The sequence below is a fragment of the Orcinus orca genome, chromosome 2 (assembly GCF_937001465.1).
Source record: "Orcinus orca chromosome 2, mOrcOrc1.1, whole genome shotgun sequence".
NCBI lineage: Eukaryota > Metazoa > Chordata > Mammalia > Artiodactyla > Delphinidae > Orcinus > Orcinus orca.
Window position 1 is genome coordinate 114,663,983 of NC_064560.1, and position 24,247 is coordinate 114,688,229.

Here is a 24,247-nt window from a genome sequence, read left to right on the forward strand (position 1 = left end):
CACTGAAGTTATATCCTTGGGTTCCTCTGAGGGCCCCCTGGGATCCCCTATCATTGGTCCCTCTGACAGGCACACCCTTCTCCAAAGCCAAAGGATCAGGTATTCAGTGGCTCAGGTGACAAACCTGCTGTCAGGTTACGGATATTGTTTCCTGAAAGACCACACTACAGTGTCAGTGGAGACTCAGGCTGCCTGCAGTGCCCTGCCCTCACCTGGCTATCCCACACAAGGTGAGAATAACCAGAACTCACCTCTAGTACCAGCGCTTACCTGGAAACATGGCTCTGAGCCTCTGGGCCCTGGTGCTGCTGCTATCCTGTGGAGGTGAGAGGAACAGTGAGCTGGGCTGGGGATGAAGGGGATGGTTGCTGGAAAGAGACTTAAGAATGCAGAGATTAACTGGTTCGAGAAAAAATAAAGGGGCAAGGAAGAGGGGTGGAGACTGGAGCTAAGGGAGAAAATGAGGGTTAAGAAATCAGGCCAAGACTTACTGTAGGGTGTTGAAAGGGACTCAGCTCACCATATTTTTCACCTCATCTTTATATCTAGGCAGGGACTGGGCTCCAGGGCAGGGCTGAATCTGGGTTCCAGGCTTTTCCCTTTCAGTGATCTCTGGTTTCTCTTCTTACAGTGACTCTGGCCCCTACTGGGCCTCAGTCCCTGGACCCTGGTCTCTCCCTCCTGAAGTCTTGGCTCTCCGTTCTGAACCAGGCTCCCCAGGGGTCCCTCAGCCGCTCACGGTTCTCTGCATTCCTGGCCAACATTTCTTCTTCCTTTGAGCCTGGGAGGATGGGGGAGGGACCGGTGGGAGAGCCCCCACCTCTCCAGCCCCCTGCCCTCCGGCTCCATGATTTCTTAGTGACGCTGAGAGGCAGCCCAGACTGGGAGCCAATGCTGGGGCTGCTGGGGGATGTGCTGGCACTGCTGGGACATGAGCAGACCCCCCGGGACTTCCTGGGGCACCAGGCAGGTGTGCTGAGTGGACTTGCAGAGGTGCTGCTGGGAGCCTTAGTTCCCGGGGGACCCCCTAGCCCTACCCGGCCCCCATGCACCCGTGATGGGCCCTCTGACTGCGTTCTGGCAGCTGACTGGTTGCCTTCTCTGCTGCTGTTGTTAGAGGGCACACGCTGGCAGGCCCTGGTGCAGGTGCAGCCCAGCGTGGACCTCGCCAATGCCACAGGCCTCGATGGGAGGGAGCCAGCCCCCCACCTTTTGCAGGGTCTGTTGGCTTTGCTCACCCCAGTGGGGGAGCTGGGCTCTGAGGAGGCTCTTTGGGGAGGTCTGCTGCGCACAGTGGGGGCCCCCCTCTATGCTACCTTCCAGGAGGGGCTGCTCCGAGTCACTGACTCCCTGCAGGATGAGGTCTTTTCCATTCTGGGGCAACCAGAGCCTGATGTCAATGGGCAGTGCCAGGGAGGTGAGTGCTGCTGGGTCTGGGGCTGGGCTGTGGCAGGGCAAGGAAGGGTGAGACTGGGGTAGTTCTCTTCCTTACTCTTTCCCTCCTAGGCAATCTTCAGCAGCTGCTCTTGTGGTAAGTAACAGGAGAGGAATTCTGAGGGATTGGGTGTGGGACGTCATCAGCCTCCAGAGCGGAAGAGGAAACTGATGGGAGGGGTGTAGTTTACAGGTTTTTGAGTGTGACTATCGAGGTTGGTGTCCCAGCTCTACCTCTTCCTAGCCATGTGACCTTGGGCAGGTTATAGCTTCATTCTATGCCTCAGTTTCCCCACTTGGGAAATATGGATAATATTAACTACCTCAGAGTTTTTGCAAGGGATTAAATGAGTTGATACTGTATGTGTAAACCACTTAGAACTGTGCCTTGCACATGGTGCTTGATAAATGTTAACTAATAAAGATGGGGTATGGAAAGAAAGGATGGGATTGCTTCCTCCACCCCTTACTGTTTCAGTACAACAGTGCCAGAGCACAGACGGACATATTCAGTTGCTGGGCAGATTTCCTGATCTGAGGCCAACCAAGGGTTGTGTTTAAGCTGCCTAAAAGCGTATGCAGAAAGGAGAAAGAAGGGGGCCGGGTGGACAGAAGGGACTCCAACTGCTCCTAGGTGATTTTTGTGCCTTGGCGGGACAGATCTCTCTCCCCTTTCCCCCCATTCCAACATTTAAACCGGTAACACCAGTACTCCCAGCGACCTCACTTTTGGAAAAGCCTGTGCTTGCCACCCTCCCTGCTGGGCTCTGGGCCGGGGCCAGAAGTCTCAACCTGAGGACATGTAAACTGATCAGATGCTCACCTGCTCCTCCCTCTGCATCCAGGGGCATCCGGCACAATCTCTCCTGGGATGTGCGGGCATTGGGCTTTCTGTCTGGATCGCCACCTCCACCCCCCGCGCTCCTCCAATGCCTGAGCACAGCTGTGCCTCTGCCCAGGACTTCCCAGCCCTCAGCCCACATCAGCCCTCGCCAGCGGCGGGCCATCTCTCTGGAGGCCCTCTGCGAGAACTCCGCAGGCCCAGCACCGCACTACAGCATTTCCAACTTCACCCTCTACGTGATCTGCCAGCACATTAAGCCTGTCTCCCCGCAGCCCCCTCCCAGCACTGCTGCCATCTGTCAGACAGCTGTGTGGTATGCAGTCTCATGGGCACCAGGTGCCCAAGGCTGGCTCCAGGCCTGCCACGACCAGTTTCCCGAAGAGTTCCTGGAGGCAATCTGTAGCGACCTCCCCTTTTCCACCCTGTCGTTTCCCAACCGCCGCTTGGTAAAGCGGCTCTGTGCGGGCCTGCTCCCACCCCCTACCAGCTGCCCTGAAGGCCTGCCCCCTGTCCCCGTCACCCCAGAGATCTTCTGGGGCTGCTTCTTGGAGAACGAGACTCTGTGGGCTGAGCGGCTGTGTAGGGAGGCGAGCCTGCAGGCTGTGCCCCCCAGCAACCAGGCTTGGGTTCAGCATGTGTGCCAGGGCCCCACCCCGGATGTCACGGCCTCCCCACCCTGCCACATTGGACCGTGTGGGGAACGCTGCCCAGATGGGGGCAGCTTCCTGATGATGGTCTGTGCCAATGACACCATGTACGAGGCCCTGGTGCCCTCCTGGCCTTGGCTAGCAGGCCAGTGCAGGATAAGCCGTGGGGGCAATGATACTTGCTTCTTGGAGGGGTTACTGGGCCCTCTTCTGCCCTCTCAGCCCCCACTGGGACCGTCCCCACTTTGCCTGGCCCCAGGCCCCTTCCTGCTTGGCATGCTGTCCCAGCTGCCACGCTGTCAGTCCTCCGTGCCGGCCCCTGCGCACCCCACACGCCTACACTATCTCCTGCGCCTGCTGACCTTCCTCCTGGGTCCAGGGGCCGGAGGGAAGGAGGCCCAGGGGATGCTGGGTCAGGCCCTGATGCTCTCCAGTCTCCCAGACAACTGCTCCTTCTGGGATGCCTTCCGCCCCGAGGGCCGGCGCAGTGTGCTGCGGACAGTCGGGGAGTACCTGGAACAGGAGGAGCAGCCGGACCCCCTGGACTTTGACCCCACTGACAGCTCCAGCTCTGGTGTAAGCAAGATGGAGCTGCTGGCCTGCTTCAGCGTGAGTGATCTGCCAAGGTGAAAGCTCCTGGAACAGAGGGAAGGGCCTCCATGGGAATTCTCTACTATATTACTGAGAGGCAGTAGTGTAGTGCAGCGGTTAAGCCCACAGCTCTGGAGTCATACAGGCTTGGGTTTACATCTTAGTTCTGTGATCAACCCTGGACAAGTTTTTAACCTCTCTGAGCAATATTTTTGTCATCTGCAAACGAATGGGGAGAATAATGGTGCCACTCTTTTTAGGGTGGCTGTAAGGATTACATCAGATAACACATGCTGTGGCCTTAGCACTAGTATATGATATAAAAACAATATATAATAAATGTTATCTCATTATTCTTCCTGACTTTTTGATTTTCCCCCTTTCTGCTCCGGAAAGGAAAGGGATCAAGTTAGAGGACTCTAATTCTGTCCCTAGAGAGTGAGAATTGGAAACTGGCAATATATAGGAAGATAAGGCAGAAATAAGAAAAATTCAGGGTGATTGCAAATCGGAAGAGTTGGGTTTCAGGTTCAACTATGCCACAAGTGAGGTTTTAGGCGAGTAATTTAATTTGGTTTTCCTGGGCTTCAGTTTCTTCTCTGTAGAGTGAAGGGGCTGGAATATGTGAATACCTTAGTTCATTCATTGAGTTCCGCTTACTTGTAAGGCACTTTGCTAGGTTCTGTAGGGAATATAAAGATTCCTTACTCCATGTTAGGGCCCACTTTCTCGAGTCCTGGGACCAGTGAAATGTAATAATTTGGTTCATATCTACAAGTATTTACTGAGCCAACTATGGCCCTGGCATGGGAAAGGCTATAGCAGACGTGGTCCCTGACCTAAAGGAGTGTAACATCTGAGCAGACACACATACTAGCTTCGGATGAAGGACAAGCATTCTAGCAAGTGGAGTTGGAGTGCCTGGGGAAGCCGCAGGAGGGACAGAGGAGACAGCTCTCTTGGCATCTTCTCTGTCTCCCCTCCAGCCTGTGCTGTGGGATCTGCTCCAGAGGGAGAAGAGTGTTTGGGCCCTGCAGATTCTAGTGCAGGTAACAGATGCGGGGGGGTGGGGGGGCAGTATGCGGGTGGACTGGGTGATAGCTGTGGCCTGAGGTCCCTGCCCAGTGAGGCCATAACCACCATGACCTCCTACTCCCAGGCCTACCTGCACATGCCGCCAGAAAATCTCCAGCAGCTGGTGCTTTCAGCGGAGAGCGAGGCTGCTCAGGGCTTCCTGACGCTCATGCACCGTTCCTGGGCCCAGATGCAGGTGGGCACGGAGGGAGAAGGGAACGAGGGTGGCGGGGGAAATCTAGGAATCAAGAGCACCTGGAACTAGGTAGGCAATGGGCTTGCTCTAGCAGAAGGAGGAACTCAGCAGGGGAGATGGCCAGAAGAGTGGGCATCCCCAGAGCCGGCATTCATTCCTGTGCCCCCACAGGTGCCACCATCTGAGGAGCAGGCCCTGGGCCGTTTGACAGCCTTGCTGCTCCAGCGGTACCCGCGCCTCACCTCCCAGCTCTTCATCGATCTCTCACCACTCATCCCCTTCTTGGCTGTCTCCGACCTGATGCGCTTCCCACCATCCCTGTTGGCCAATGACAGTGTGTAAGGACCTTGTACCACTCCTCCTGACCCTGTCAGGGTCAGGCCAATCCCCCCCACCTAGAGCAGCCCCTTCGATTAAAACTGGGGAGTCTCCTTCCTGTCCATGACAGCAGGTCTGCACAGAGCCAGGGAACAGGGCCAAGGGCTAAGACCCATTACTCTCCCCAGCCTGGCTGCCATCCGGAATTACAGCCCTGAAATGAGGCCTGAACAGAAGGAGGCTCTGGCACGGCGACTGCTGGCCCCTGAGCTGTTTGGGGAAGTGCCCGCCTGGCCCCAGGAGCTGCTATGGGCAGCGCTGCCCCTGCTCCCCCATCTGCCTCTGGAGAACTTTCTGCAACTCAGCCCTCATCAGGTATGTGGACGATCCTTTATTTGACTAGGCTGTTTTCTGATAGGTGGGATGGGAGTCAGTGGCATGTCTCCTAGTCCCACAGTGACCCCAACACAAGCTGACCTTCCCCATCTCAGATCCAGGCCCTGGAGGATAGCTGGCCAGCGGCAGGTCTTGGGCCAGGACACGCCCGACATGTGCTGCGCAGCCTGGTGAACCAGAGTGTCCAGGATGGAGAGGAGCAGGTGCGCAGGTGAGTGGTTGTGGGACCGGTGATCACGGCCAGAGCCGGGGAGAGGCAGGTACAGCTGCCATGATGGGTTGGGGTCCTAGAAAGGAAGGGGCAAGAGAGTAGGCAGTGGCCCCTGGCGGTGTAGGGCTCCAGGAGAGAGGCCTGTCTCTGGCATCCATATTTCCTAGTTTAGCGGTTGGAGTGCTTGCTCCATGTACCCACATGGTCCCTGCCTTAGTACCAGCCTTAGTACCAGCCTCAGTGAAGGCCAGCTTCGTGCCCTCTTCAGGCTGGGGCCCCTTGCCTGTTTCCTGAGCCCTGAGGAGCTGCAGAGCCTGGTACCCTTGAACGATCCAATGGGGCCGGTAGAACAGGGGCTGCTGGAATGTGCGGCCAACGGGACCCTCAGCCCACAAGGACGGGTGAGCCCCTCGGCACAGGCCTACAAGACTCCAGGCTTCCCGTGGGGGGTGGTCTGTGTGGAGGATGTGCCCAGTCATCTCAACCAAGCTTGAGCACAGTTGGTGCCAGCCCTTGTCCCACCTTGGCTACCTTCATTCCTTACTTCCTTACTCCATGGCCATTCTTATCTGTTACCACCCCTTCGGGACCCTGCTCCATCTGGTCTATGACATCTCGAACATATCCTTTGATGTCTTGAACCCAATCTGCTCCTCTCCCATCCCTGGTTCCAAGCCATTATCCAGGCCCTGGGAAATCCAGATGTGGGATTAGAGAGGAGGCTTAAGGTTCACCTGTCTTTTCTCTCCAGTCCCAGACCTTCTTTGGTTACAGGTAGCATATGAACTTCTGGGGGTGTTGCGCTCATCTGGAGGAACTGTGCTGAGCCCCCAGGAGCTTCGAGTTTGGACCCCTCTCTTCCCTCAGCTGGGCCTCCGCTTCCTGCAGGAGCTGTCAGAGCCCCAGCTTAGAGCCATGCTTCCTGAGCTGCAAGGAACCAGTGTCACACCTGCCCAGGTGGGCCTATCTCACTCCCTGGCTTCCATCTGCCACCCACGGAACCTCAGTCAAGAGAATTACATTCAAGGATACCATTGGGCCCCCTGAAGCCTCCTTTTCCTCTGTCCCAAGGAGGACTCCCTCAACCCCCTTCCTCAGATGAAGAAGAGCCCAGAGCCAGGCTGGTCACTGGTGTGGTAGAGAGGGAGCTGGAAGTTTTGGAGGGCGGGCCCTAGGGATCTGCTTGGGACCTGGCTGCCAGGACCTGAGAGCTGTTGTTTCCTGTCCCATCCTCCCTTAGGCTGCCCTACTGCTTGGACGGCTCCTCCCTAGGCGTGACGTGAGTAGCAGCAACTTCTCAACATCCCCCAGAGCTCTCTGTCCACCCCACTTTCCCTGGCTCCCTCTCAGCTCCCCTCATACCTGCCGCCTTTCTGTACTGTGATTGTCCTCTTCCCTACCACCTGGCCCAGCTTCTTCAGGCCTCTTGTCTCTCTTGCTCCCCAGCTGTCCCTGGAGGAACTCTGCTCCTTGCACCCTCTGCTTCCAGGCCTCAGCTCCCAGACATTCCAGGCCATCCCTAGGCGAGTTCTGGTTGGGGCCTGTTCCTGCCTGGCCCCTGAACTGTCACGCCTCTCAGCCTGCCAGACCGCAGCACTGCTGCAGACCTTTCGGGTATGAGAGCAGCAGGGAGGATGGTCAATCAGGGATGAGGGCTCTGGTTGGGAGGAGGGCATCTTCCCTGTGCCCAGGGAAGGCCCCTCAAACCTCATCACTTTTACACACACACACACACACACACACACATACACGCATCTAATTCTCATGCAGGTGAAAGATGGAGTAAAAAACATGGGTGCAACAGGTGCCAGTGCAGCTGTGTGTATCCCTGGTCAGGTACGTGTGGTTTCTCCCGACTGAGCTCCTCTCCACATCCCAGGGATGTTTCATATGGCTGGTGCTGCCCCACATTCTCTCCCTGCAGTGGCCCCGAGAGTCCAAGCTAGCTCTGTGCCCACCAAGACATTCGTAGCTCTCCCCAGAGCCAGTTGCAGGACAGCATGACATCCTAGAATGTCAAAGCCACAAGGGTCTGAGAAATCTTCCAGGCCAGTCATCCTGTTTTCAGATAAAGGGACCAAGGCTCTGAGAAACTGAGGGAGTTTAGTCCATCAGGTGCCTAATCAACAGTGACACTTGACCACCACGGCCTTTTATGTGAGGGCTCTTGGGTGTGCCCTGTTAGAGTGGCACATGCCATTCCACCCTTCTCCTAGTTTTGGTCCCTTCCTGCCCCCATGGTTCCCCTTCTTGTTTGAGGCCTGAGTCCAGACCCTTTCACCTATCACTACACTGCTACACCCACCCCACCGGCAGCCTATCCCCACCACCTGGCCAGACTGCCTGCTGCCTCTGCTCCCACTAAAGCTGCTACAGCTGGACTCTGCTGCTCTTCTGGCTAACCGAAGGCGTTACCGGGAGCTGCCCTGGTCTGAGCAGCAGGTAATTCTTCCCACTACCCCAGAACTCCCTTCTCTCACTACTTTCCACCTCCCTCACCTATCCCTCAGACATACGGCACATTATCCCTAGCATCCCTTATGATGTGACCTACTTTGCTCTTTCCTTTTCCCTCCTCCCTATTGCCTCATTTCTGTCTCTCTCTCTCTCTCTGTCTCAGCAGTGGGCATTTGGGAGAGTAGGAGGCTGGTGGGACCCACAGGGTGGAGAGGCAGCAGTGGGTCCAAGGCATCATAGGTCCTTGGGCAATATCTCTGCTGGGAAGTGGCTCCTCTTTCTTTCTCCTGTAGGCACAGTTTCTCTGGAAGAAGATGCAGGTGCCCACCAACCTGACCCTCAGGGATCTGCAGTGAGTAACTTGTGTTGAGCTGTGAGTTTAATTCAACTAACATTTTTTGAGTGCTTACCATGTGCCAAGCACCATGTGATATGTGGAGGAGTGGGGGTATGAGGATCAGTGATGCATAGCCTCAGCCTGGGGGTCTTCTTCTGGCTCCTCCTCCCCTGACCCTCCTGCCCTTCCATAGCACAGTATCTATCCTGATTGGGTTCAGGTCCTAGCCCCATCACCTGTTTGTGATCTTGGGCAAGTCATTTAACCTTTCTAAGCTTCAATTTTTCCTTCTGTAGAATAAGAATTAAAATGGTACCTTCCTACTACCACAGCATTGTAAATCAACTATACTCCAATAAAAATTTTTAAAATGAATAAGTAAAATGGTACCTTCCTATAGGTTGTGAAGATTAAATGAGATAAGGCATAAAAGGTACTTAATACAGTGTCGGGCCCAGTGTAAGCTTCTGGTAGACATTTGCTAATTAATCCTTCAGAGCCGCTGACCAAGCAGGAATAAACAGGAGTTAAGTATCACCTTACTTCCACCCACAGTAAAAGAACCATAGGCTTTTGAAGATGTGGCTCTAGTCTCACTTTACCACATTTCTAGTAGAATGATGCTGGGAATGTCACCTGACCTCTGTAAATCTTTATTTTCTTCTCTGATAAACAGTGATGATGTTGTGGGAAGCCAGTGAGAATATCTATGGAAAGATATTTCTCAAACTGTAAATTACCGTAAATGAACATCTGTACTTGTGTTGAGAATGTTGATATCAAGGAGCAGACAGGCTGTGGCACGTGTTGAATGAGCATCTACCCACTCACACATCTACAGGGTTCTGGGTACTCTGGCAGGGGGCATGTCCTGTGAGTTTCTGCAGCAGATCAACTCGATGGCAGACTTCCTTGAAGTGGTACACATGATCTATCAACTGCCCACTGGGGTTCGAGGGAGCCTGGTGAGAGGGGTGCTTGCACATTAGTGGGAGCAGGGAGGCGGGGACGCTGGGTATAGAACCCAGCCTCTATGCTCAGCTCTGTCCTAAACCTGCTTCCCTACCCTGTCCTACAGAGGACCTGTATCTGGGCAGAGCTACAGAGGAGGATGACAATGCCAGAGCCAGAGCTGGCAACCCTGGGGCCAGAACTGAGTGGGCTGGACACCAAGCTACTCCTGGACTTACCGTAAGGCTACAATTGGAGATACTGGATTCTCAGAAGGCTCAACCTAGGGTAGAAGATCTGCCCTTAGGAAATACCTTAGAGGTGGTGTTTTTCTGTCTGGTGGTTCCCTGACATAAGTTACGGCCTAAATCAGAGGATTCTTTTCAAAGTTGTGCTAGGGGAACTTTCCTGGTGGTCCAGTGGGTAAGACTGCATGCTCCCAATGCAGGGGTCCCAGGTTCGATCCCTGGTAGGGGAACTAGATCCCGCATGCATGCCGCAAGTAAGAGTTCGCATGCTGCAACTGAGAAGTCCGCATACCGCAACGGAGTCCACATGCAGCAACAAAGATACCGCATGCCACAACTAAAGATCCCACATGCCGCAACAAAGATCCCGCGTGCTGCAACTAAGATCTGGTGCAGCCTAAATAAGTAAATATTTTTTTAAAAACGAAAAACAAAGTTGCTCTAGGTACTGACTGGCTCCCCAAACAAGGCCCCAGCATGGGACACCTGAGCGTGGCAACATTGTGATGTGAGCTGCCAAGCAATATATATATATATATATATATATATATATATATATAAATAAATATTAAATATATATATATATTTAATATTTATTTATTCGGCTGCGTTGGGTCCTAGTTGCAACACATGGGATCTTCATTTGCTGCGTGCAGGGATCTTTAGTTGCAGCATGCGGGATCTTTAGTTGTGGCATGCGAACTCTTAGTTGCAGCATGTGGGATCTAGTTCCCTGACCGGGGATTGAACCTGGGCCCCCTGTATTGGGCGCATGGAGTCTTAGCCACTGGACCACCAGGGAAGTCCCCAAGCAATCTTATTATAACCTAGGCCACATTAATAGAGGTAGAATATTTAAAATGAGGGAGGTAGACGTTCCCTGGTGGCCTAGTTGTTAGGATTCCGGGCTTCCACTGCCATGGCCCAGGTTCAATCCCTGGTCATGGAACGGAGATCCCATAAGCCACATGGCATGGCCAAAAATAAAAATAAAAATAAAAAATGAGGAAGGTAATGATTCAATTCTGCCCCACAGGACTGTAGTCTGCTTAGGGAACTGTGTTCTCAGAGGAGTAGGTAAAGATAAAATGTATGAAGCATGTGATAAATACCTTCAAATACCCCAGGGGCTATCAAATAGAAAATAGATTGGCATGTTTCTGAATGGCCCCACTGGGCATGACTAGTACCAGCGAATGTAAATCAGATTTTTACACAATATGAGGAAAATTGTGGTAGTGAGTTCCTGGCCACTGGAGCTATTCAAGCCTAGTCTGGATGGCCCCATAGCAGGAATGTTGTAGAGCAAATTCAAGTATGCATGAGGAGAGAGAAGACTAGATGAACCTAAGGCGGCTCCTAAACTAGATACTCTAGGAGTTTATAAGTATCTCACTCACAGGCTTCTTTTCCCATTTTGCCCCCATGCTTACCCCATTGCCAACTGAACTGTAAGTCAGAGTAGGAAAAAGCTGGTGTTGGTCTTTCTGGGAGGTGACTCCATCCTTACATTTTTATAGACCTTCCCACAGCTTTTGGCTTTTGTACTACTTGTTCCAGTTCCAGACTTGGCAACCCTAGATAGAGTACATGGTGTCACTTCTGATTTTTTGGCAAAATGGCTTTTTAAAAAATGCCTTTCAAACCTATTTAAATATATTGGTTCTTGGAGATAATTTAGAATCCCAAAGACCTGGATGAGGTGAAAGATCCTGGACCATGAGTTGGAAGACCCGCGTTCCTCATTTGTGAAAGAGAGATGAGAAAATACCTCTCTTACCCCCAGGTTTTGCCATAGGATCAAATGAGATAATGCCTAAAAGAACTTTGTCAATTGTATAGTCCTATACGAACGAGAGGGGACCTTCTCACAATAAGTAGAGGAAGGGTCGTACTGTGGAAAACAGGAACTGAGAGTAAGACCCCACCATGTGATCTCTTTGAACCTCAGTGTTTAATAAAATGGGGGAGGGGACTTAGTGATACTTAATATTTGGGGCTTTTGATTCCATTAGATGAGGTAGGATTGTTTGTTACTTCTCAAGAAGACTGGAAATACGTCACTCCCTTTGTTCTCTCCCTGCACTGTGGTGGGAACTGGATCTGGGGCTTCCTTTCCAGGGCCACAGGGTTTGGTCTAGTGTTACCTCTTGTCTGGGCAATGTGGCATTCTGTGGTCCCTTCTCAACTTGGCTCAATTCTGAGTCCCCCCCACTGTCAAACTGCTATAGGATCCGGCTGATGGACAGACTGTCCAGTGAATCCATTATGTTGGTGGTGGAGCTGGTACGAGGCACTCCAGAGCAGCTGCTGGAACTGACCCCACCCCACCGGGCAGCCCTGGCAGAAAGGGCACTAGAAAACTTGGTAAGAGTCCACACCATCAGACTCAGAACTGTAGCCTGGGCCATTCTTACCACTCAGACAATGCTCTCTGTCTTCTAGGCCCAGACCTGAACTTTTGCTGCCAAACAGGTTTTTGTCTACAAGGCCTTAGCCCCTAGATCTACCTCTGTGTTTATTCCTTGATAGTCTGCTTCATGTTTCTTGTCCATATCCCTTGGAGTATAAGAATTCCTTGGATTCCACCTCCCAGTCTTCCTGCCTGCTCCTGTTTGGGCTCATTGTTTAGAAAAGTGAACAATGACAATGAACTTCATAGGGTCTTGGGTTGGGAGCTGGAGGGAGGCAAGGTCAAAGGTCTTGGTGTCTTGATCAAAGAGACTGGTCCTTTGAGACAGCAGTGCATTGTCCCAAGGCCTGATGCCCCTCTCCAGGCTCCAAAGGAGACAACAGTGTCAAGGGAAGTGCTGGAGACATTGGGTCCCTTGGTTGGATTCCTGGGGATAGAGAGCACACGACGGATCCCCCTACAGATCCTGCTGGCCCATCTCAGTCAGCTGCAGGGCATCTGCCTAGGAGAGCCATTTGCCACAGAGCTGGGATGGCTGCTGTTGCAGGAGCCTGTTCTTGGGTACGGACCTCCGGGAACTTCAGATTCTAACTCATTCTTCACCCACCCTCTCAACCACCCTTATCAGTGGCAGCCCATTCAATATGCTTGAGGTCCTTGGAGCCCTGAGTCCCCAGTCCCAGCATGTCTTTCCTCTTCCTTCTCACAGTTCACTCAGCATCCCAATCCCTGATCTTCTTTCTGTCCCTCAGGAAACCAGAGTTATGGAGCCAGGATGAAGTCGAGCAAGCAGGACGCCTAGTATTCACTCTGTCTCCCGAGGCTATTTCCTTGATCCCCAGGGTGAGGTGAAGGAACAAGGGAGGGAGTAAGAGCAGAGAGGGGACTGGGGAGCTGGTTCCAGGGAGCTAAGACCAAGGAAGTTGAGGGCAAAGGGTGTGAAGCCCAAATTTAGCAAGGGGGGGGACTGCTAAAAAGAGACAGGACTTTGGAATTACAGCTGTAGCAGCTGGCCCTGACCTGCCCGGCTCTGCCCACCCTCCTTCTACCTTCTCACCCAGGAGGCCTTGGGCCCAGAGACCCTGGAGCGGCTCCTAGAAAAGCAGCAGAGCTGGGAGCAGAGCAGAGCTGGACAGCTGTGTGCAGGGCCACAGCTCACTGCCAAGAAAGCAGCCCTGGTAGCTGGGTTTGTGCGGCCCACCGCAGAGGATCTCCCAGGTGAAACTCCCCACATGCCCATACATGTAGCATGGTGTACAGGAAAGAGTATCCAGCAATGCAGTCAGACTTGTGCCCTTTAAGCAGATTTGTATAACTTCTCTCTAGGCTGGGGTTTTCTAACCTCTAAAGCACAGAGGTGTGAGGGATGATCTTCAAGGTCTCTTCTAGTTCTAGGGTTCTATAGCTCTGGGAATTTATAACTCATTATATTTTTAGCCCAGGACTCCCCTTTCCCTGCTCGCTTATCCCTGTTAACAGCTAACTCAGCTCTAGGCTTGATTAAGCGTGGAGCTCTCTCCTGGGAAGACGCTTAGGATGGAGGAAGGTGACACTGTGGGGCTAGGGACCTGGGTTCCAATCTAGATCTGCCATTCAGTCCTTACGCAACCCCGTCGGTCTTCCATCTATACAATGAGGAGCTTGTCCTCTCCAGTCACTTGTTCTAATATCGAGTCCTATAAATCTCACACTGTAGTAATCCCTTGAGCCATGCTGCCCATATTGCCCTGTCCTTCAAAGGTTGGGGGGGGGGGTCATTCCATCTATAGCTATCTCTCTGGGCATACTTTAGTACTACACTGACCCCCTGGCCCTGCCTTCCCCCTTTAGAACCTGTGCCAAATTGTGCAGATGTACGGGGAACATTCCCATCAGCCTGGTCTGCAACCCAGATCGCAGAGATGGAGCTTTTAGACTTTGAAGACTGCCTAGCACTGTTTGCAGAAGACCCAGGACTTGGGCCTGAGGAACTACGGGCAGCGATGGGCAAAGCAAAACAAGTTAGTGATGGAGAGTCCAGTTGGGGTTGGAGGTGGAATAACATGAGGAAGCTGGTTGGGTGTGATATGGAACACAAGGGAATGGATAGCTGGGTGAGGGGTGGGGGACAGAGGAGAAAAAGAATTAGAGGGTTTGGATCCTGAGTAGGAAGTCAGAGGGGATGAATACTGAGGGAAGGAAGCTAGTGAAATGGGTAGAGGGACTAGAGAAGTGGTTACCAAACTTTAGTGTGTATCAAAGTCATCTAGGGAGCAGGTTTTTTAAATGCTTATTCGAGGATCTCATGCTAGACTCACCGAAGAAGAATCTCTGAGGATGGGGTCTGGGCATCTGCATCTTAACAGTCACCGACCGCCCCCAAACCCCAAGAGTCTGGTGCACGTAAGAGTTTAGAACTCATGGACTAGAGTCTGCTATTCTTCACTACTGAGACTCTAGAGTCTTTTAATAACACCTTAGTCAGAGGAACCTTAATCCAGTCCTCTCATTTTACAGTTGAAGAAATTAAAGACCCAGAGAAGGCAAGTGATTTGTCCAGAGTTACACAGCTAAGGTCAGAGGCAAAACTAAGACCCAGCATTCTGACTCTTAATCCAGTGCTTTTTTCATTCACACTCTTCCTCTCTTTCTCTAGTTGTGGGGTCCCCCCGGGGGATTCCGTCCTGAGCAGATCCTGCAGCTGGGTCGGCTCTTAATAGGTCTAGGAGAGAGGGAACTACAGGAGCTGAACCTGGTTGACTGGGGTGTGCTGAGCACCCTGGGGCAGATAGATGGCTGGAGCTCCATCCAGGTAACATCTTCTCTCCTCTCTACCACCTTCCAAACACCCATCCCACAGATACAGGCCTCTAGGGCATATAAAGGCCAAGGAATTTCTTTCCTGTGATCCTGCCTGGCCATTCTTTCTATCTTTTCCTAATACCTCATACTAGTAGCCTTAGGAACTCTGTGATTTATTCACTCTGAGGCCCTGGACACATACTACTTCCTCCTGCCTCCTTTCCCTTTGGCCTTCTATTTTTCCATCCTTCTCTTTTTTGGATCCTCAACCTTTCCCATGGCCATTGGATCTTCAGGTCTTTTTTTTTTAAAAAATAAATTTATTTATTTTATTTATTTATTTTTGGCTGCGTTGGGTCTTCATTGCTGTGCGCGGGCTTTCTCTGGCTGCGGCAAGCGGGAGCTACTCTTGGTTGCATTGCATGGACTTCTCATTGCGGTGGCTTCTCTTGTTGCGGAGCATGTGGGCTTCAGTAGTTTTGGCTCAAGGGCTCAGTAGTTGTGGCACGTGGGCTTTAGAGCACAGGCTAAGTGGTTGTGGCGCACGGGCTTAGTTGCTCCGCGGCATGTTGGATCTTCCTGGTCCAGGGCTCAAACCCATGTCCCCTGGATTGGCAGGCGGATTCTTAACCACTGTGCCACCAGGGAAGCCCGGATCTTCAGGTCTTAATAATAAAAAATCCAGTAGCACTTGTCCCTTCCCTAAGCAGTTGCCCATCCATGACTTCCCCATGACTTCTCTCCTTATCCTGTGGCCTCCACCCCCACCCCAGCTCCGGGGTGTGGTCTCCAGTTTCCTGAAGCAGAGTGGTCGGCACGTGAGCCACCTGGACTTCCTCCACCTGACTGCACTGGGTTACACGCTCTGTGGACTTCGGCCAGAGGAGCTGCAGTATATCAACAGTTGGGAGTTTAGGTCACCTGTGGAGGAGGGTGTGGGTGGTGGTGCTGAGGGAAAAGTGGGCTCACTGGGGAGGGAAGGATCATGCAGGAGTGGTCCCATGGAGGAAGGGATCTCACCTGAAGCCATTTCTACCATCAGCTCATGACCATGGACCCTTATCACCATGGCTGAATCCTTCTCCCTTCCTTCCCACTCTTCCACAGCCAAGCAGCTCTCTTCCTGGGCAACCTGCATCTCCCATGTTCTGAGGAGCAACTGGAGGTTCTGGCCCAGCTCCTTGTGCTGCCTGGTGGTTTTGGTCCAGTCAGTAACTGGGGGCCTGAGATCTTCACCGAAATTGGTACAATAGCAGGTAGGGAGACTGGGCCACTGCTGCTGCTGGTTGTCAGGGGTTGGTTTCCATACCATGGATGGACTGGTTGGAGGACTGCTCTGGAATTCTTAAGGTGGGAGTCTGAGAAGGTATTTAGGTAAGAGGTTGGAGATGTGTTGGGGAAGGTCTATGGTAGGATACCTTGGGATTATCTGGAGAAGGCCAGTATAAGATAACATTTGCATGCCCATCCCACTTGCTTCAACAGCTGGAATCCCAGACCTGGCTATTTCAGCACTGCTGCGAGGACAGATCCAGGGCCTTACCCCTCTGGCCATTTCTGTCATCCCTCCTCCGAAATTTGCTGTAAGTATTGATGGAGTGGGGTCTGGGGTGACCACAAGAGAGCCAGGGCCCAACAAGGGCTACAGTGGATGTCCTGATTCTTGCTTCCACCCCTAGGTGGTGTTCAGCCCCACCCAGCTATCTAGTCTCACCAGTGTTCAGGCTGTGGCTGTCACTCCTGAGCAAATGGCCTTTCTGAGTCCTGAGCAGCGACGAGCAGTTGCATGGGCCCAGTATGAGGGGAAGGAGACCCCAGAACAGCAGGGTGAGTTCCCAACTGCACAGCTTGACCCACCAACCCCTGACCCAGAATCTGAACCCTAACTTGGTACTGGTTGGCTCACAGAACCCTTCAGGGAGGTCCTGGAGTGAAGGGATCTACAGGCAGATAGTTTCCAAGTATCAATGGCTCCTGTGGAGCAGAGCTGTGATATTCTTTCCATTCTCTGTCTCATTATAGGTCGAAGCACAGCCTGGGGCCTCCAGGACTGGTCACAACCCTCCTGGGCCCTGGCATTGACCATCTACTTTCTTGGCAACCTGCTATGAGCCTGTCTCTGCAGTTACAGAGAGAGATTGTTGGGAAAGACATTTTAAGTAATAATGAATAAAGTGCAAATGGAAGTGCAATCTAATTATCCTCAGGAAGGAGGATTCCTGATGAGGAATATGGGTAAAATGCTAATGCTTTCCACCCACCTGAGAATCAGTGTTCCTGACATGCCATATCTGGAGTCTCTTTCCATCACAAATAATCCCACTGCCTTTTTTTTCTTCTGGAGGCTAGTTCCTCCTCATCCCACCATTAGAAATAACACAACTGGAGCATAGCCAGTAGTCTTTACTAGGACAGAGGGAGTGAGGGGGGAAAGGGAGGATCCAGAGTAAGGAGAATGGGCCACTGTTAGAATGGCAGAGGTCCTGGGAGTCTTGAGTCATCTGCTGGGGATGGGAGTTAATGCTTGTTGGGGAGAGGCGGAGGGACGCGGATATCCTGGCCTCTCTCCAGACGCCGTTCACAGTCAATCAAATAGTTTACTCCATCGATGACCAGCTGCACCAGCTCCACCTGAAGGACACTAACCCTTGATCTCTGCTTCCCACAATCTGACTCTCTTCCGCACTGATTTGACTGCTCTGGGAACTCGTTTCCAATTTCCTCCCCACTCAACCTGAATTTCATTTCAGATTCTATTACATTCCTGAGGCTCACTCCCTGTCACATCTCAACCCCCACAGACCTATCCCGAATCCCTAAGAATCTCACCTCTGACTTGCCCAGTCGGTCCAAATTAGAGATGTCAATGATGCCGCCTGTGGCAGCTGTGTCCACTCCTCCAGTTCCACGTTTTTGGAGTCTTAGGTTCTCTAGGATCTTTGGGAAGCGGCTATCCTAGAGGGGAGATAGAGATTGGGGGGCAGGGTCAACAGAGGCAGAGATTGGTCCGACCTGAAAGAGCCCTGAACCCACTCAGAGCTCTTCCCCTTGACTCTTTAGCTACACTATGTCTGCTCCTTTCCAAAATGCCCAATCCCTCCCACCCATACACAGCCACCTTCCTCCTTCACAGCCCTCTAACTCCACAACTCCTTTACTTTGCTTAGCAGGGGCAGTTTGATGTGCACTCCTGCCCGAAGTCCAGTGCCTAGGTTAGATGGACAGGTCAAGATGTATCCCAAACGCTCATTCCACATGAACTCCCAGCCACGCTCCTGGATCAGCCGCTCCACCTGAGTGCAGAAAGGCTCTGTTAGTGAAAAGTCAGGGATATGCTAGCCTTCCCTTAGCTAGACCCACAGGAACTCTAGAAATATGTCTAGAAACAAAGACTTGGGATGTGAAAGAATGACACTGATTTTTTTTTTTTTTTGGTGGAAATGGCCCATTATCATGCATAAAAGATAATTTTGATGTTGCAAGCCCATAATGATGAGATTGTGCAAAAATATCCTGTGTGGAAGAAGAGAAACCTGAGGGAATGATGCATTAAGGATGATCTAGGGAGATGAACAGAGGTGGTAAACTGAACTGAGAAAAGATCGATTATTCAGTGAGTTCTGCATGCATTGACATCTTTACTTTGCTAATGAGCCTAGAGCTTGGAAGTTTCTTTCAGCCAGAAAATGAGGTTGTAGGCTTTGCAACAGGAAGAGGCAAGGGAGCCTGTTAACTGTGGAAAGAGCACATGTGAGAAAGCAAGAGGAAGGTGAAACTGGAGCAGAAGAGCCGGATTCATAGTTGTGGAAGGTGGGGGAGGAGTGTGGGAAGCATGTTTTTGTTTCACGTAAACATCCTAATCATGAAGATGACTATTAGAGTTGAAGAGACTGGAGATCTGCCGGAGTTGATGGACATGAAGACCACTACCTAACCTGAGTAAGGGGACGCTGTTCCTAGTTCAGAAAGAACCATGGCATAGGGGGATATTGTATATGATGAACAAGGGGAAATTCTTCCATCTAGAATAGTAACAGCAGTTAACACTTAGGGAACACTTATTACGGGCCACGCACTTTACATGCATTATCTCACTTAAACCCCAGAACTTAAAATGTAGGAAGTCTTACTCTCCCAATTTTACAGATGAGAATACTAAGGCATAGAATTTAATATGTTACCTATTACTTGCTAAAAATAACAGAAACTTCCCAGCCAAGATCTAAACGGAAGAGGAGCTCTCTCCCTTTAAAAGTTCAAAATAGAACTGTATACATGAGAAAATACAATAAGGATTGGGTTTATGGGGATTTGTAATCTGGAATTGAATATGGAGACCTAATCCATATAGGACTGAGGATTCAGTTCAACTCCTCACGCAGAGCAACGCATTTTGGAACTTAGGCCATTCCATCCTCCACCTTCCCTGGTTTCCCTCCTACTCTCAGCTTAAAATCTAGACATGCTACTTTAGCAAGAATGACAGAATCCAGAGTTAAGGCCTACCTTGGCTCCCAACTGGGTGGTTACATTAGAATCATGAACATACCAATCTCTCACTCCTTACATCCATCCAGGCTTAAACCTTTTCCTTATCTGCACATCCCACCATCCCACACCACACCCCCCAGGCACTGAGCCACCATCTCATTTACTCCTTCTTTGCATTATTTGGCAACTGCTTTATTTACTTCCTTAGACTCCTGACATTCTTTCTCTCTTCCTATTCTTAGGGTGACCACATATCCTGGTTTTCCCTGGACAGTTCTGATTTATACCTCTTGTCCTAGAGTGATTGGTGGTGATCCTTTTCACCATCAAAAGTATCCTGGGTTGGTTGATAAATTATATGGTCAATCTACCATTTTTCTTTTTCTTTTTTTTTTGTGGTACGCGGGCCTCTCACTGTTGTGGCCTCTCCCATTGCGGAGCACAGGCTCCGGACGCGTAGGCCCAGTGGCCGTGGCTCACGGGCCCAGCTGCTCCGCGGCATGTGGGATCTTCCCAGACCAGGGCACGAACCCGTGTCCCCTGCATCGGCAGGCGGACTCTCAACCACTGCGCCACCAGGGAAGCCCCAATCTACCTATTTAAATTTGTTTTTTCCTCAAGTCCTCCCACCTAGTTCCCTTATACACTCTTCTCCGACCTCTTTGAGGCCTCGGCAGAATCTTTCAAACACTTTCTTCATGTTGCCACCCTTCTCCATGGAGATGACCCGTGTATGGTCCTCCTCATTCACCCAGATCAAGAAGCTCTTCTCATTGTTGTGCCTGAAGGCAGGAGAGAGGGAGGGACAGGGATTAAGAGGCAGGGCAAGAATTGGGGGAGATAGAAAAAAAAGGGCACTTATAGGGGCAGGGGGTAAGCTAAGCCTCATACCAGATTCCACGAGCATCTGGCCAGTCTCGAGCCATTCCTGCTGCGGTCAATAATGGGGACACAGGTTTATCAAACAGGAAGTGGTCCTGGGGAGAGTAAAGGGACTTGGGTTAAGAATCCTCACAGTAGCCCCTGGGCTTCTCAGAGCCCATCTACCTCATCTGGCCCAGCCTCCCCTGACTCTTCTTTCCATCTGCCCCTCCCGCCCAGCTCGCTCTCAAAGCCCCTCACATCAATTAGCTGCTGCTGCTCAGCCTCTGTCATCTCACTGAGCCGATAGTAGCGTCCAGCCAGGTCACCCTTCAGGCCACTCAGTGCCTCCACCACAACACGCTCCACCTCTCGTCGCTCTGCCCTGGTGCAGGCTGGAGGCAGGCTGAGACCCCGGATACTTCGGCCAGTTCTGACTCTTGTGGACAATACATACCTCTCATCAAAGTAGCCAGAACGGATCTGGGGAATCAGAGAAATTAATGTAAGTCACAGAAACACAGTGGATGGGAGCTGAGGGCCTTTGGGAAGGAGAGACCTTAAGGACTAGAGGGGTCCTCATTGCCTGCACTGGAGGAAGCCCATTGGGCAAGCACTCAAACTGAAAGGGCATTGTAAACCCTCCCCCAAACCTGCCCACCTTGGGGGGTGGCCATTCTCATCCGCCCTCTCCTCTCTACAGAGGCTGCTCCTGAACATACAATTCTTTCCCCAGACAGACTAAAAGCTCAGCAGTATAATGACTATGAGTCAGGGTATAATTATGGTTGAAGGGACTGGAGAAACAGAATGTTGTATATAAGGCAATGCAAGTCAGAAGTGGAATATTCGACCTACCTTGCTGGCATCCAGGTCAGTGGTATGTTTCATCGTCTGGGGGTTATATCCATTGTGTCGCTCTTGGATCACAGGGTCAAACAGCTCAGCAAATACCTGAGGGGCAGTTCAGAGGAAGAGGGTGGTTAAGGAGAGGGAATCCCTTCCCAAGGTTTAGTTGTGGATTGATTTCACTGGGTGAGAAAACATGAGTATGGATGGTCCAGTCTTAAGGGTAAGTGAGGTCTTTAGGGGAAAGGAGCTGGGATTACTGGGGAGATAAATTGGGTCACCAGGGGAACTCTGGGGGCCCCCTACCTCATAGGTCTCCTCATCACCAGCTACCATGCCCACAGTCTTGATGAAGGGGTGGCCAGGGTTGTCCACGCCAGTCTGGATACATTGATCTAGCGTCCAACCAGTGGGTGTGGTCTTGTCGCAGAGCCGGGCATAGACTGCTGGGGTCAGGTGACTGGCCATGCAGTTGTTGTGCTTTCGGAGGTCTGGGTACTCAGCACTAGGGAGGGGGTACCAGTAACCATGGAGGGAGGGCACAGGGGGCCTAGACCCAGTGCACTCAGCTGGGAGCATGTCTGGCTTTGTTCCTTGGGAGGAGGGGAGGTTAGAGGGAGGCTAAACCTTGGTAATCTCATCAGGGACTTTCAGGATCTATTCTTTCCCAAGAGTTCTAGCTTCCTCTGGCTGGAGGCTCAATTCTCCCAGATCTGCTCAGTTCTTTCCTCCCATGGACACAACATTAGGGATTGGGGGAGGGGAAAGACTAAGGAGGGGAATTCAGGAAACGGGAGAGAACAGCAGGAAAAGGAGATGGAGGAGAGCGGAAAGGATAGTTCCTGGTCTCTCAATTAGGAATTTGGGCAGGGTAGGTGCAGCCAGAACTCACAGGGCCAGAGCTGGCCTTGGGGGTGGGAACTGCGGGCTCCAAGTCCTCAGGAATGCTTTCACCTTATGGTTTTGGCCTCCATCCCCACCCCCACTGAGGTTTTCAGACTGTCCAGCGCCTGTACTCCAGAGCCTTCGTGACTATAGCCCTTCTCTATTGCCCAGGTCCCCATCTCCATCCCCGTCAGCAACTACCCGTCCCCCACCCCACCCTCACCCGGGCGCCTGAGACACTGATACCTCGGGGGATACAGCCTCCGTCGTTCGCCGGCGGCTCGAACAGGTTCCGAGCGGAGAAGAAACCCAGCGGCTAGAGACCCAGCTCCAGCCAAAGCCAGGAGTCTGAGCCCCGGGCGGGCAGACAGGAGACGAGAGAAGGGACCAGCCATGGCTTGAGGGTCTGGTTACGGAATCCCGGAGTAGGAGCTGGCTCAGGGCAGGAACCGGGAGGGAGGATGCAAACAGGCTGACTGAGAGCCGGAGGTGGGTGCGAGGCTGGAGCCGAAATCGAGGGAGGCTGGAGCGGGAGTGGAAGCCGGTGCCGACCAGGCTGCAGGAGAGGCGCAATGAGCTAGCGGCGGTCGGGCGCAGGAGAGGGAAGCAGAGCTGCAGTCTCCAGGGGTGGGGCTCATGCAGGCCCCGCCTTCCCGCCTGCCACGGCCCTAGGTGTGCGGGGGCAGAGGGCAGGCACCACCCACCAGGTAGATTAGGAGGACTGGAGATTCGCAGCCCTAGGCCGGGGAACGGGCCCACCTGAGATGAGGTCGCCCAGATTTCAGCACCAAGTAGAGGACAGCACCCAAGGGGACAGGAGAGACCCGAACACCCTTCCCCTAAGCCTCCCGGTTTAATAGGAAACCCGTTTCGTCGCCCTGTGGGTGTGAAAGCGTGACACTACCCAACCTCTTCTCGTTTTTTCGGCCTGCCTCAGCAACCTCTCCATCTTCCCAGGGGAGGCGGCCTCGGGGAACAGTGGAATAAACACAGATACCAGAGGAAGACAAAGAGAAAGCACACAGGCAGACGCTGAGAAAGACACCAGCTGCCTCAAGGTCATCTTTTCCTTAGAACCAGGAAGAGGACCAAAGCTCCTCCCTGTCACACCTGTGCTCTCCTTATAAGGTTGTGGAAGGATTCCGGAGAGAAATCAGGGAAACAGGAACTCTTATCCCATCTGTGCTGTGTTGCCCGCCCCCACAGTGCCCCCAAGTCTGAAGCCCTGCTCTGTCCTTCCTCCACTTCTCATGATCCCCCACTTTTCCCCCTCCTCTGCCCTCCTCCCCATCTCCTACTTCACCTTTGATCTTTTACTTCTCAGAGTCTTTTCCAGGCTCCGACCAGTTTGCTGCTCACAGGACTCCCTCTGAGTATTCTCGGCAGGCTTGCCTACCTGTTGTTTGTGCTGGGCGTGGGGCTGGAGTTGGGCAAGGAATTATTATGCTTCCTTCTCCTCCTCTCCCTTCTCCCCGCTCTCTGTAGCTCCCAGTTCCTGAGCTGAAGGGGAGTGTAAGGTGACGTGAAGGGTGTGGCGAGATGACGAGGTGTAGGACGGAAACAGGCAGGCACAGGTCCCCAACCGCCACATGTGTTTCCTCTCTTGGCTCCCTAATGCTGTTTAATCCAGACTGTAAGGAGCGGTGTCCAAGGGCATGGGGTCACCAAGGAATCTCTGCCTTCCACCTGGTCCCTTCTCCTCCTCCCTCCTCACAAGGTGCATATTCATATCTGAGAGGGCTTTGTTCCCATATCTCCAAGTGTGACTTGGGTATGACTTGACCTTTGTCCTGGCAGAAGGAGAATGAATGCTTGGAGCTGAAATAGAGATGTGGGCTTCAGTATGAAGGGTCAGTTAAGATGGGGTAGGCATGGTGGCATTAGCCCATTCTTTCAGGTATTGATGATAAAATATTGGCTCTCTGTACACGGATGCCGAAACGAGATACAGAGACAGTTTTGGAGGAGAAAGAAATAGTAGCTTTATTCTTGGAGGGAACACAGCAGGCTAGCACCTCAAGAACTGTGCCCCCCTCCCTGTGGAATAGGGAGTGGTCTTCTAGTCAGGGCTCATGGTGGGGGGGGGTGGGGGGTAGGTGATAAGGATCAAGGCAGTGACTGGGCTTACATTCTTCTGATGGGTTGGTGGTGAGGTAAGTAGGAGTCAGCAACATCAACCTTCAGGTTCCAGCTGCTCTGGGGTCTGTAGGCAGCATACCCACCTGGAGGGGGTTTCAGTATCTGCAAGACAGCTCAAAGATAT

The 24,247-nt window shown here is 52.3% G+C and overlaps 2 protein-coding genes across 16 annotated transcripts; one reads left to right on the forward strand and one right to left on the reverse strand.

The window, feature by feature from the left end:
* The first annotated feature begins 87 nt into the window (after window positions 1-87).
* Window positions 88-18,329, forward strand: STRC (stereocilin). 9 transcript variants are annotated; one of them, XM_004273924.3, is made up of 29 exons: window positions 88-324; window positions 632-1,417; window positions 1,507-1,531; window positions 2,280-3,534; window positions 4,503-4,565; window positions 4,676-4,786; window positions 4,958-5,124; window positions 5,293-5,479; window positions 5,596-5,711; window positions 5,980-6,112; window positions 6,486-6,668; window positions 6,952-6,990; window positions 7,158-7,325; window positions 7,482-7,547; window positions 8,028-8,153; window positions 8,462-8,520; window positions 9,347-9,470; window positions 9,584-9,696; window positions 11,936-12,071; window positions 12,482-12,678; window positions 12,870-12,960; window positions 13,179-13,335; window positions 13,948-14,117; window positions 14,753-14,908; window positions 15,672-15,814; window positions 16,006-16,154; window positions 16,384-16,481; window positions 16,578-16,725; window positions 16,921-18,329. In XM_004273924.3, the coding sequence occupies exons 1-29, from the start codon at window positions 279-281 to the stop codon at window positions 17,007-17,009; spliced, it is 5,301 nt and encodes a 1,766-aa protein (XP_004273972.1). In that variant the 5' UTR covers window positions 88-278; the 3' UTR covers window positions 17,010-18,329. The 9 variants fall into 9 exon arrangements, 8 of the variants coding, with proteins under 8 accessions (XP_004273972.1, XP_049562594.1, XP_049562593.1 ...); XM_049706637.1 differs by having other exon boundaries at window positions 12,581-12,678; XM_049706636.1 differs by having other exon boundaries at window positions 6,579-6,668.
* CKMT1B (creatine kinase, mitochondrial 1B) lies at window positions 17,286-23,612 on the reverse strand. 7 transcript variants are annotated; one of them, XM_004273925.4, is made up of 10 exons: window positions 23,288-23,612; window positions 22,231-22,540; window positions 21,406-21,604; window positions 21,109-21,204; window positions 20,512-20,733; window positions 20,281-20,366; window positions 20,048-20,171; window positions 18,057-18,191; window positions 17,728-17,853; window positions 17,286-17,529 (listed from the first exon to the last, which is right to left on the reverse strand). In XM_004273925.4, the coding sequence occupies exons 2-10, from the start codon at window positions 22,377-22,379 to the stop codon at window positions 17,416-17,418; spliced, it is 1,251 nt and encodes a 416-aa protein (XP_004273973.2). In that variant the 5' UTR covers window positions 22,380-22,540; window positions 23,288-23,612; the 3' UTR covers window positions 17,286-17,415. The 7 variants fall into 7 exon arrangements, with proteins under 7 accessions (XP_004273973.2, XP_004273974.2, XP_033291488.2 ...); XM_004273926.3 differs by having other exon boundaries at window positions 23,381-23,495; XM_033435597.2 differs by lacking the exon at window positions 22,231-22,540 and having other exon boundaries at window positions 23,288-23,484.
* Window positions 23,613-24,247: the final 635 nt, after the last annotated feature.

What these genes read in the sequence shown, in the direction of transcription:
- STRC (XM_004273924.3), top strand. Translation starts at nt 279, where the DNA reads ATGGCTCTGAGCCTCTGGGCCCTGGTGCTGCTGCTATCCTGTGGAG. An exon ending in TGCCCTGGTCTGAGCAGCAG is followed by an intron (nt 8,154 to 8,461) that starts GTAATTCTTCCC and finishes TTTCTCCTGTAG; the next exon opens with GCACAGTTTCTCTGGAAGAA. An exon ending in ATCAACAGTTGGGAGTTTAG is followed by an intron (nt 15,815 to 16,005) that starts GTCACCTGTGGA and finishes ACTCTTCCACAG; the next exon opens with CCAAGCAGCTCTCTTCCTGG.
- CKMT1B (XM_004273925.4), bottom strand. Translation starts at nt 22,379, where the DNA reads ATGGCTGGTCCCTTCTCTCGTCTCCTGTCTGCCCGCCCGGGGCTCAGA. An exon ending in CTGACCTGGATGCCAGCAAG is followed by an intron (nt 20,734 to 21,108) that starts GTAGGTCGAATA and finishes CTGATTCCCCAG; the next exon opens with ATCCGTTCTGGCTACTTTGA. An exon ending in CCAGATGCTCGTGGAATCTG is followed by an intron (nt 20,172 to 20,280) that starts GTATGAGGCTTA and finishes TCCTGCCTTCAG; the next exon opens with GCACAACAATGAGAAGAGCT.